At 35.2% G+C, this 13,024-nt stretch overlaps 1 protein-coding gene across 2 annotated transcripts in view; it reads right to left on the bottom strand.

Annotated features, from left to right (window-relative positions):
* Arpc2 (Actin-related protein 2/3 complex, subunit 2) overlaps positions 1-13,024 on the bottom strand; it is a 63,597-nt gene that overhangs the window by 13,648 nt on the left and 36,925 nt on the right. For both annotated transcript variants that reach the window (XM_075382031.1, XM_075382032.1), the window contains exon 6: positions 3,625-3,826. In XM_075382031.1, coding sequence (XP_075238146.1) covers positions 3,625-3,826 — 202 coding nt within the window. The remainder of the gene's footprint in view (positions 1-3,624; positions 3,827-13,024) is intronic.

The following is a 13,024-nucleotide window of genomic DNA, read 5'->3' as shown; positions in this document are numbered from 1 at the left end:
AGCTGGAAAGTCATGAAGAAACTTTTTTTTACCTAGCTAAGATGCTCATATTGACCTTAAAAAATTGTTTCATTATCTGCACGTAGTTAACACATGAACATTAAACTCTAAACAAATTAAAATTTATCAAAAAATACTTATTTTGGCCTACCCGAGGTTTACAATTAACTTTTAGATTACGTTTTGATGGATCAGTAAATACAAAATTTTTTCATTTTTAATGAATAAGTTTTTGCCATCTATGGTCTGAAGGCAAAGGACTCTATATCCAATTTTGTCAAAAATGAGTTTATGAATGCACTTTATAATACTTTTTTCTGCTCTTTCCAGTGGTATACAATACTATCTATAGTTCTGAATGTAAACAGAGATTGCCACTTTTAAATGTACTGTTTTCATAGAGGTAAACAAACTATATCTATATATTTGTTTATTTCTGAACAGAATAATATATTTTTGCACATTATGTACATATAATGCTGTGTGCTTTTGATTAATACTATTATGGCTTGAATTTGAAGTGTTATTTTTCTAAAAAATAAATTATACTGCGACATTATTTTTTGGCAGATACATTAAAACACATTGTGAAAGTTAAAGTAGTCATAATAATATTTCCAAGTTATTAATACTAAGCCCACATTTTTATGGGATTCATATGGAGCAAAACTTCAGGACAGTTAAATCCATCTGAAAAGAAATCAATTGAAGAGAGTTATGATTTACATCTTTCAGAAGGAGAAAAAAGATATTCACTGATATCTATTGATGCACAGATTGTCAAAAACAGCCAGACTCTGATTTGGAAAAATATCTTCCTACGTCACTATTAACCAATAGCTTAAGTTTTTATAAAAGAACATCGTGAACATTTAATTACAAATGTATGATTAATTCAAGTGGAACCACACACTGTATGAAATGGAAAGAAAATAAGGTGTATCACATGGAACAAATGAAATAGTTTTAGCTACTGTAAAGTGTCCAGTGAGGAAATAATTATGGTCCTGTTAATTGTTTTGGAAAAAATATAAGTATGGTGGTTGCAATGTGCTTCTTTTATATTTTACGTAACTATCCACACCTCTTTGTTTTTGTTGAGAAGGCAAACCCACATGGAGGCTGATTACATCCATGTACAAAAGAAATGGATTCTTTAATGACACTGAACTCACGGAATTGGCAGTAGTTTTTCACCAGTGTTAAAAAAAATACACTATAAGCAACATGGAATTGAATGACTTCAAACTTTCAAATCGCTCTATAAGCCGAAGTCATGCTTTGTTGATAACTTGTTAATAAACAGCCAATAATGCTGTCAAAATTTATTCATCTTCGAGAAGAACAGAATACTGGTTACATTATTCTCAAATATGAAAACAATGCAGGTTCATATTTTATGAAAATTAAATTAAGAAGAAAAGTTAAGAAAAAATGACAGTATTTCCAGATCCACTTAATATTAGGAACAATCCAAAACCTACTTAAATTCTGAAATACAGGGTCTGGCAACAAGGTATAGTGGTATTGAATAGACTGTCACAAGCCTATTTTTTAAAGAATTTCAAAATTTATTATTTTAAATTAATATTACATTGCCATTTGAGACTGCACAGAGAAACATAAGAAAAATAAATTCTCAGCACAAAAATCACATTAGTTAGGTGGCGTCCATTTTTGTTGAGGCATTCTTGTAGGTGACTGGTGAAATTGTCCATACTCCTTCAAAGCATGGCACAAGGAACCCTTTGAAATTCTCATGTTATGATATCAGAAAGGGCTTCAAGAATACAAGGTTTTTCTACATAAACTTGAGCTTTTAGGCAGCCCATAAAACACAGTCACAAGGTGACAGTTATGGTGACCAAGGAGGCCACTTGACATTCCCATGCAATGAAATCAGGCATCCAGGAAAATGTTATCTCAAAAAAGACATAGTTACTCTTGATGTACAGCAAGTTTCTTGCTGAAATCACACTCTGTTGAAGTTAATTCTGAAGTCTTCTTAATTCTGGCAGGAAATAATCATGCAACATGACAATCTGTTAACAGATTCTGTTCGTCTGTTTTCATGAAAAAATTAAGACCCAATAATGCAGGTTCGAGATAAGCTACACCAAACAGTTAATCTGTGGCAGTGCAGAGGTTTTTGATGCAGTTCTTGCGGTTTTCAGGTTCCCAGTACCAGAAATTCTGTTTTTTACTATCCCCAATAAATGGAAGTGAGCCTCATCACTCATAATCAAAACGATGTCATCACCCATTATCTTACAGAGATGGAAATGGAGATCAAAGTGTAAGATTCTCCAAACTGACCTGTCTGACAGCCCGAGAGCGTGATGCACAGCCAAACGATAAAGGCTGGCTTCCACCACTTTTCGCACCCTTTCAACGTTTCTGGGGGTCCATACAGTTCGATCATCTCCCCATGCAGTCCCTGGTCTGAGGTTCTGTTGTATGAAAATTATTCACCCACTTCATCATGGTGTCTCGTTTTGAAACACGACCATAACAACTAACATTAAAAGGGTTTCAAAATCATCACTGTGAGAGCACTACAGAATGACCCGTTAAATGAAGGTGCTATAAACAAACATGTAATGCACTGCACACCAAGGCTCCATTGCAACTGAAATGGTATCTGGAAATGAGTACAGTCAATCATTCTAATTAATATTTGGCCCACCACAGTGTCCATGACAGTCTTTTCAAAACCACCATACCTTATTGCCGAACCCTGTACAATGAAATATTATCTATCATTCATTTTTTACATCATTTTTACCAGAATATTCCAAATCAAAATGATATAGAAGACTACCCTGAAGAAACAAATGATAAAGATATAGAAAATTATTTATTTTTCTTCAAAATATGTTTATTTTTAGCTTAGAATAACTTTATTCTTAATTTTACTTCTTTTTTTTTTAATCAATATGTGATGGCAGTTCTTGCGGTTTTCAGGTGCCCAATACCAGAAATTCTGTTTTCTACCATCCCCAATAAATGGAATGGTGGTCTTTTTATGTTTGGTGTTGTTGCATTGTATTAATTTCATTATACTGTGAATTATAATAATTCTTTTTACAAGATCTGTTTAAAACATTTTTCATAAACTTATTACAGTATTATGATCTTATTTCAATTCTAAAAGTTTATTTCTACTATTTTAACATTTTTTTTTTTTTTTTATTATAACATTTTACATTGCATTTGGTCAATAAATAAATTACAGATGAAAATGTGTAAAAAAATACCAGACAATCCAGATCCCTAATCCAAAAATAATATCTCTAAGGCTTATCTAGAAGATGTTATCTATGATACTAATGCTGGTTATTTTGGATCTATACCAGTACCTGTTACAGTAAATAGATTAAGTAGAAAAATGTAGTGAGTCAATAGTTAAAATTACATATTGTACAGTTCACAATGGAATTTTATTTGACAACATTCTTAATAAGCAAGATTTTACTAAAGCAACATCATAGAGTACATCAACTCACATAAGAAATGATTACTACTCTTTAATTTCATAAAGTAATATTTATAATAACCATTAATATCAAATTATAAGTACTTTGATTACTTTTGTTTAAGAAATAAACATCATACAAAACTTACGTAATTGTCTTCTTTTCAACATTTTTAGGCTCAGGTCTTGCTCTATTTAATACTTTTAGAAAATCTGATGTTTTGGCTCTCATTCTAGAATGAATATAGGCTTTGGAGCACTTAATGTGATAATGTAAATAATCCCTGAACATGTGGATAAGATTGATTGTGTTGTCACGTGCTGTCCGGTTTGTATGCCTAGGAAATAAAACTAAAACACAAATTACAATATATTAGAAAAGAGTACTATTTACTTAACACATCACTGAAATAATACTTACAGAAGCTTTACAAATAATGGAATAATACAAAACAAAACTGATAGTAGTTAAGGATAGATGGTTCTGACTGTTCAGCAGTAAATCAATATGAATGCTGGCCTTTAAATTTTATTAACCCAGTTGAAAACTAATAATAACATACAGATATGCATGTAGTTCATTTACCATAACAGTTGCTGCAGCCAAGACAACTATGTTGTTTTAAACAGTGTATATGAGAGATGTCACCACAGAATTAGTTATTTAATCATCCAAAGATATTATGCAACTTGTTTTCTTGATATTATTGTCATATTAGTAGTTAATAATATACTGAATGTAAATAATATTTTTAAGAATTAAAAGTTAAGTTTTATTTCAATCTTCATTATCCATTTTCTTTAATTATTTCAGGAATTTACGGTTATATATAATAACCTCCCAGCTATCAACAAGGATGCAGAAATATGCCCTAGAAATAAAGGATACGCATACAACTGTTTTAATCTTTTGAGAAATTTTGCACAAATACAGTATGTCTGAAAAGTTCTCTAAGTAAATTAAATAAAAATTTATAGATAAATAAATTTACTGACATCAGCCCTCTACATAGAACCATTCTCTAGTTATACACTCGTTGCAGCACTGGTAGAGCCCATCAAACGCTCTGGAGAAATCACTTCGTGGGATTGCCTTTAACTGCTTGGTGCACGCCCTTTGGATGGCCGGAATGTCATCGAAAAAGGGGCCTCTCATCTTCAACTTGAGTTTCCGGAACAGAAAATAGTCTGCTGGAGCCAAGTTGGGTGGGTGGGATAGGAAAGTGATTTGATTTGCAGTATAATGTGTCAAAACTGTTGCCATGAGTGCAAGGGCATTGTCGTGCAAGAGTCTAACTGCGGATCCCAGTACTCGAGCCAGATTTGATGAATGCTACACATCAGGCATTTCGTTACTTCCAAAGAGTTTAAAATTCACAGTTTGACCAGTTGAAACAAATTCATGATGAACCTTTAAGTCACAGAATGCAATCAATTGTACAGATTACATCATTTTCACTCTTGATTTTTGCCAGTCTTTGTGTTCCAGGACTCAACCATGCAGCAAATTGATACTTCATTTGTGGATCATACATGAAGCACCAGCTTTCATCCCCATTTACAATTGTTTGCAAAAAATTCAGATCACAATTGGCAGTTTCAACAGTCTTGAGTACAAGAAGGACAGCCATGTTTTTGTTCTTCGGTCAAGAAGTGTGGAACGAAACGAGAGCACACCTTTCAGCAGTTCATTTTTTTGTTAGAATTGTACGTACCGCATTTTTAACAATGTTTAGTTCTTCTGCAACGGCCCAAAAAATAAGTTGAGGTTGTTTGAGCAGGAGTGCGCTCACTTTCACAATGTTTTCATCATGAACAGCTGTTGACAGCCTCCCACTTCATTCATCATCATCCAATAACTCTCTACTGTCTTTAAACCACTTCCACCACATGTATGTTGTAGTACGAGATGCGGCTCATCACCAAATGCTTGCTATATCATAGAATAAGTTTCAATCAAACATTTTTGAAGTCGAACACAAAGTTTTATCCTGCTTCTCTGATCCATTCACAAAGCAGGTCGTCCTATTCTTATAGGAGTTGATGTGAATGCCAAATCGCTTCTTTGGCACAGTGGGATCATGGATGATGACGGTGAATTAATCGAAGGTTTCATCGCACAGTATCATTTTGATGTTTTTAATGTAGTTGGCGAATTGTCTATCTTTGCCGGTGTAGTTGGTTTGCAGAGGACCTTCCATGGTACCAATATCAATGTTATTGATAAAGATATCCCTAGTAGGATTCCTAACTGGCCGATGATCGCTATTGCAATCATCGGCTAATAGTTTTGGTATTTGGTAGATGGGCTGTGCGATGTCTTTAGGAGGAACGTTCATGTTCAGCAGGGGTGCTTCCTGCATAGGCATGCAGATTGACCTAGGTTTTCAAACATTCTTGCAGCCAGACTTCGAGTCTTTGCTCAGAGTCTGGATGAAATCTTTCCTTTAGATGAACTGGCAGAGAATTTTTCTTCTGCGGTAGTTGAGGCCACTGAGCAGTCAATTCCCAGAACCACGGGTCAAGAGAGAGTAGCTGGTTGGAGGACTCAGGACTTGACCGCAATGAAGCGGATTGTGGGTCGGCTCAGGTGAGCCGCACAGCATGAGGGTGATCCTGATCGGCGTGTTGTTTTGATTGCAAATTATCGTCAGAAGAGAACAGAGTATTTTCATAAGGTTATGTCTTCTAAGCGTGATTCTTGGTGCTCTTTTGTACAAGAGCAAGGAAACAAGGACCCATGGGGTGTTGACTACAGAGTACTTGGTCATAAGCAGAAAAAGACATTCTTCTGCCATCTCTCTCAATCCAGGATGGAGTTGTTACAGATAAAGATTGTGTCCTCACTCTTCTGATGAACAATCTGCTTCCAGTTGATACCGAGGTTGGTAAGACCTTCTATCATCGACATGTAGGCAGAGAAGTTGTTGGTTTTCGCTCTGATAATTTGTCTTCTGAAATTACCGAGAAGGTAAGTGGTGTGTTGAAATTGCTCTTCAAAAGTGGCGACAAGGATCCCACTGTAACCACTGTTCTTAACATCCTCTAACGCTCTTGCCTGTAGCAGGTAAGGTTTTCGTGAAGTTCTTGTACCTCCGTATCAATAGTAGGTTAACTTCTAACCAAATGCTGATGGACAATCAGTATGGTTTCCGCCCTGGCAAGGACACGGAGGATGCAATTCTTAGGGTGATGTATTTGGCTTCGTCCAGCGAGTGCAAATATATACTTGGTATCTTGTGGACATATCTAGGGCTTTCAATAACTTGTGGTGGCCCTCTGCCTTGTTTCAACTTCAGCAGTGTGGGCACACACTAGATGAGATTAAAACTCTCTCAAGCTATTTCAGTGATAGAACCGTCTTCCTTCATGACAGTGGTTCGAAAATAGGAAAGAACTTGTCTAAAGGTTGTCCACAGGGCAGTGTTCTAGGTCATTGAGTTTGTCTCTCTCATGCGACTGCAGGTGCCTAGTGCCTAGGTTGCTGCATCGTGGCTTATGCCGACAATGGGTTGCTGCTGGTTGAAGGCAATTCGCATGCAGAGACAGAGCTCAGAACCACTCAGGCATGTAAGGTTCTAAGGTTGTGGAGACTTCAGCATAAGATGGTTTTCAGTGTGGAGAAAACCACTATAATGCTTCATAAAGATCATCTAGCAGCAACCTGTCATCTGCGAGTTGTCATGGACAGCCTTCTGATTAGGTATTACCATTCAACAGTTCTGGGTGTCATCCTTGATGAGAGTCTTCAATTCGAGGAGCACCTTCAGTTTGTTGTGAAGAAGGCTATACTGATGCCTTCTTTGGTGTCTGTAGTCATCCATCCTGATTGGGGATTGAATTATCGTACCATGCGTATTCTTTACAAAAGTGTCTGTGAATAACCATAATGTTGTACACTGCGCCCGTCTGGGCTCATCATTTACAATTCCAGTGTTATAGGGATATTCTTTTGCGAGCCCAGCTTCTTCTATTGTTAGCTGTTGTCAGTGGCTACAGAACTGTCTCGAGAGAGGCAGTTTTTGTGATTGCCGGCATTAAACCCCCTTGATATTCTAGCCACGGAACGTAACAAGCGGTTCATCTCTAAGAAGGCCTTCTTACTTCTGGGCATATGTAAGAAATTGAAGACCAAGGTTTTGACTCTTGGCAAGCTAGGTGGGACGATACACGCATGGTATCTTTCCAAATGTTAGGGAGCTGCAATTAGTTGGGTCTCCCCCAATCAGAACACAACTCAATTCCTTTCAGGTCATGCTGCCTTTAGAAACAGTTTGGTTAGATTTGGTTTGGTTGACTCCGGCTTATGTCCAGAGTGTAGCATCGATGATACTGTGGACCATGTCATCTATGTTTGTCCCCGGTATGAAGCTGATCGTACCAGAATTGTTAGAGAACTCGAGAGAGTGGATTCCTTTGATCTGCGAGTCTTCCAGTTGACCGCAAACAATAGACAATTGTAGCTGGCTTCCTTCACTTCCTCGCCCTGAGCAGGATGACCAAAGGGGTATAGAGTAGCACCACAGGTGGCTAGCGACCAACTGGGCAGTTGATTGGCCAAAAGTAGGCGCGTGCTGGCATCGAGCCATGGTTAGATTAAATTTTTGGTGATTATTTTTACTCTTTAGCTGTCGGTGTAATGGTACTGCACTGTCAAGGGCATAGGTTGCCATGCAGCTGTGAGGTGTAGCGGCATCTCGACGATTGTCAAAATTAAGTAAATGTCACACAGGACTCTGCGATGGAGCTGAATGGGAGTAGGTCTGTCCGCCTCTCCCTGGTAGACCAGACCAGAGTCCATAATTAAACAAAGTCAGGGATATGAACCGAAGTTGAGTTCACTAAGGGAACTAAGATTTCATTATTGCAAACAACATTTCTGGTGGTATGTTTTTGTTAAATTACCTCGTATTTCGAGACATTTACTAGAAACTGGCTCAAATAAAAAGTAGAACTAGGCGCAGGGTTCGTGCTTCCGCAAACTCAGTTAGCTAGTTTAGAGGGCAATGATTTAAGATATTCAAAATGTCCGGATGAGGCATACAGCGAAGCAAAAGCTGAGTTTTAAAATCACCGATGTAAATGTCTACCGAGGTATTTACATATTTACATTGGTGGCATCCCAACGAGGCCTGGCTTATTACCATGAGATGTAAAAAGTTAGAGGGCGAAAGATGACTCTCATTAAAGCCCATCAGGGCTAGGAACAGGAGGGGTGGTGTGACAACTAGAAAGTGTCACAAGGCGGGTGGTCTTCCCCTATGGGGTTGGGATGTTCTATTCGCAAGCTCAAACAAGGTTATTTTTAACACAATGTACACTGCCGAATATAACTTCAGACTGGAGTGACAGAACATTATGAAATTATGTTCACACACTTGTCAGACGACCACTACAACATAACTCCTTGATTGTCCGAGAGATGGCGCTACTTCTATAGGCTACAGAAATTTAGTTCAGGAACTTTTTAGACATACTCTTTAAGAAAAAACACTAAAAACAAAGACAACATCAATCCTCAATCAAACTATTTAAAAATTTTATATTAAAAGAGAAAACATCATTTTGGACAATTAAAAACTTAAAAATTGAATCGGGTAATCTTGCTACTGACCTCAAAACTTAAAAGTTCTTTGTATAATGATACATACAAAGTATATACAATCCAACACATTAAACTTATTTTGAAAAATAAATCATAACCTATGAGCTTAAAAAAATCAACTAAAGGACAAAAAACAGATAGCATTGAACCACATAAGAGCACAACACAAAATTAAAAATAAGACTTGATGAGAAATATAATCTTTAATCATACAAATACAATTTTTAATCATATTAAATTGTTTCACTAAGTCGCAGAAAAGTAAAAGATGACAAATTTTGGAGTAAATGTTATGCAATGAGTAAAGTATTTGTACACCTGACTTTTCAAACAAGAAAAATTGCATGCTTTGAAATCCTGTGATCTCAAAGGCCAATGAATATCACTGTGTCTGGAGGCAACATTGTCTATAAACAATAATTTAATTACATTCAATTGCCTAGCTATAAAACTAAACACCCCATTCTATTTAAAATCATGTGTCTTGATATGATCTCAAGTTTCTCTGCTATTCTTCAATCTTTGAGACAAAAATTCTTCAATCGTTGGTATATTGCTCTGACATGATAGTAGCATTCCCATCACAGTTCTCAAAGAAATATTGACAAATTATTCCAGAGCTTGCTATTTCACACCATGTGGCTTTTAAAGTAGTTCTTGACGCATTTCAAGAGAGTTTTTTTCCCAATATCAGAATGCTTTAATGATTCACCAGTTCTTACCATAATTCAACACTTTAAATACTGTACATAATGTTTTATTACTGATCACAGAATTAAAATAATTGGTTTAAAATCATACAATTAATTCAATATGCATCAATTAATACCTGTATTACTTTAATTTATATGAATAACCCACATGTAAATCCTTCAAACAATGGTATTCAATGAGCCAAGACCATTTGGTGCTGACACTGAACCATTTGGAGCTTAATAACAATGTATTTCTTATGGAGGCTTGTGTTTTCATGTATAAGTATTTTTTATTTAGATGGAGGCTTCTTGTTGAAACTTGAAAGAAACTAGTTTCTTCAAAATTTTGCATCCAGACTTTAATAGCAAGGGGGTAACACACCACATTATTCTGATAGATCCTGAAATGTTTTCAACCTGTTGTGCAGCTATAAAACTATCACAATTTTTTCTAGAATGCTTTAAATTCATATTCAGTGACAAATCAATATTTCATGTTAATGGAAAAGTAAACAATAATTTTTAGCGTTGTGTTTTACAGTCTGAAAATTGTGAATCCTTAATTACAGTTTGCACTTTGTTTGAAGTTCCGTTGTGATTCCCCGAGTTACATTAACATTCAGAGATGGAATAAACAATTTGAAACCACTGTCTGTATATGTAAAGAGAAGAAAACAGGACAACAGAGTGTCCGAAGACAATGTTGAACATGTAAGAGAGTCTTTTTTTTGTGCATAATCCTACGAAATCTGTTAGGAAAGCTAGATTCGAATTAGCAATTCCAGTGACATTTGTTTGGAGGATTTTAAGGAAACGCTTACAACTGCGTCTATATCATTTATAGCAGTTACAAGCCCCAAAGCCTACAGAAAATGGTTTACATGCTAGCTTCACAAATGAAATGATGTACCATGACAATGAAGTTTTTCTTTTTCGTGTCATATTCAGTGACGAATCAACATTTCATATTAATGGAAAAATAAACACTTCTAATGTGCATATCTGGAAATCAGAAAATCCTCATGAAATGTTGCAATGTAAATGAGACTCCCCAAAACGGAATGTTCTTGTGCCATATTCCAACAGCAAGTTTACAGCCCGTTCTTTTTTTGCAGAAGCAAGTGTGTCTGGAATGAACTATCTTGATATGCTACAACTATCGCTCTTTCCTCAACTGCAATACGAACCACAGAACTTTACTTAGTAACAAGATGGTGCACCTCCTCAATGGCATAACACTATATGTGATTGGTTGAATGTTAAATTCTTCCAGAGTGCTGCATTGGTCGGTGGGGACCAGATGACAAAGCTTGTTAGCCGTGGCCTCCACTTTCGCCCAATCTGACCCTGTGCAATTTTTTCTTTTGTAGGATCAAGTGTATGTGCCACCTTTATCAGCTGACCAACCCAATTTGAGACACAAGATTTAAGCAGCTGTTGCATCAGTTACTTAGACTTTCTGACTACAGTATGGGATGAACTCTCCTATTTTCCTTATTTTTGGAAGGGATGAACTCTCTCCATTTGTGACAAATGGTGCTCACATTGAACATTTATACGAAAAACTGTTTGAGTTGCTCTTTCATTTCATGTATAATTTATCAAAGTAAAAAAACTTAATAAATATTTCCAACTTTAAAATCCCGATAATCATTCTGAAAAACACAGTATTACATGTTTAGTATTTTTTTTTTTTTTTTGTAAATCTAATAAAAAAATAAAAGAAAAAATTGGTCTGGTGTGCTACTTGTTGTTGGTTGCACTGGTGTTCATTTTGCATTAATCAAAAATTTATCTTAACTGAAATTATCTTAAGCTAATTTCCTACAGGTGACTTTATAATTAGAATTGAATTTTTATGTTCCAATCTTTCTACTATAAATGCAAGACACACTAGCATGAATACAACAATGTGGCTGTAGGTTGGTGAACCTCTTAAGGCATTAGTCACAAATACAGTGAATTCTTATGATCCACACGTATACATTTCAATTCAAAGCTGTACTTTTTGGCAGAAGAGGATGGCTAATAAAACAACCAAGTATTCAGCTATTTAATAAGCGCATTATGTGTTTTACTGTGTTACACAAGTCAAGGGAAATGTAGTTCTTTTCAATGGAAATTTCTAGATTGGGGCTTAGCAAATTTAATTTCAAAAGTAAACGATTATTCTTAATTTTTTTTATGAAAGAGCAGTCATAAAGAGCTTCGGTCATTAGCACGGTGGATGCCACACCTGACCAGGATTTGCACTTAGGAACTCCAAACAAAACCTGAGAAGTTATCTACTCAACCATGAAGGTCTCTCTTTTTCTGTTTAGCCAACCGGAATTATCATACTTCAGAGGATGATATGTATGAATGTAAAAGTATAGTCTTATAGTCTCAGGTCAACCATTCCTGAGATGCATGGTTAATTGAAACCCACCACCAAAGAACACTGGAATCCACAACCTAGAATTCAAATCCTTATAAAAATATCTGCCTTTACTAAGTTTTGAACTTTAAAACTCTGGACTTTGAAATCAGCCATAGAGGTTGAGTCTTTTATAAAAATTTTTTATTTTATCTTAAACAAGTATTTTAAGCAGGAAGATATGATAAACAAATAGTTGAAAAAAATGTCAGATCTTACTAATAATCACACCTGAATTAGGTGATCCAGTAGCCACCAAATTATACCTTAATATACTCAACGAATGCAAAAACACTTAAGATTGGTGAATTTTATTAAGCTGAAAAGAATGTGATATTTCTAAACTAAAATATTTTACTTAATTTAAGCAATTAAAATTCATCATTAGAAATTTTTTCCAGTTGCTGTCACATTTAAAACAATAAAAATGAAAATATATATATATATAATTATAATTTTATTTATATAAATTTATATAATATATAATTTTCTTTAGCATGTGCATCCATTTATATATATTTTTTATTATTTTGTTTTTAAGTTTTGACGTCTTATTCTACATAAGATTTGTTACTGACCAATAAAAGATTAATATCATATAAATTTCTACAATTTTTATATTTCCGCTAGGATTATCATTATCCTAGATTATGGATTATCATAATCCTATTATGATAATGATTTGGAGTATTACTTTCTCCTTTCCTAGCATTGTCAGTCTTTAACATAATACATTAGTGCTAAGAGTAGTTTTGAGAATGGAGGTACTCCAAAATACATCAACTACAACTTTAGAGTGACAATGTTAGGAAAGCAAAAAATAATGCTCAAAT

Source organism: Lycorma delicatula, chromosome 1 (assembly GCF_047948215.1).
Source record: "Lycorma delicatula isolate Av1 chromosome 1, ASM4794821v1, whole genome shotgun sequence".
NCBI lineage: Eukaryota > Metazoa > Arthropoda > Insecta > Hemiptera > Fulgoridae > Lycorma > Lycorma delicatula.
The sequence above is the reverse complement of the archived record's forward strand: the minus strand, read 5'-3'. Positions and strand labels throughout refer to the sequence as shown.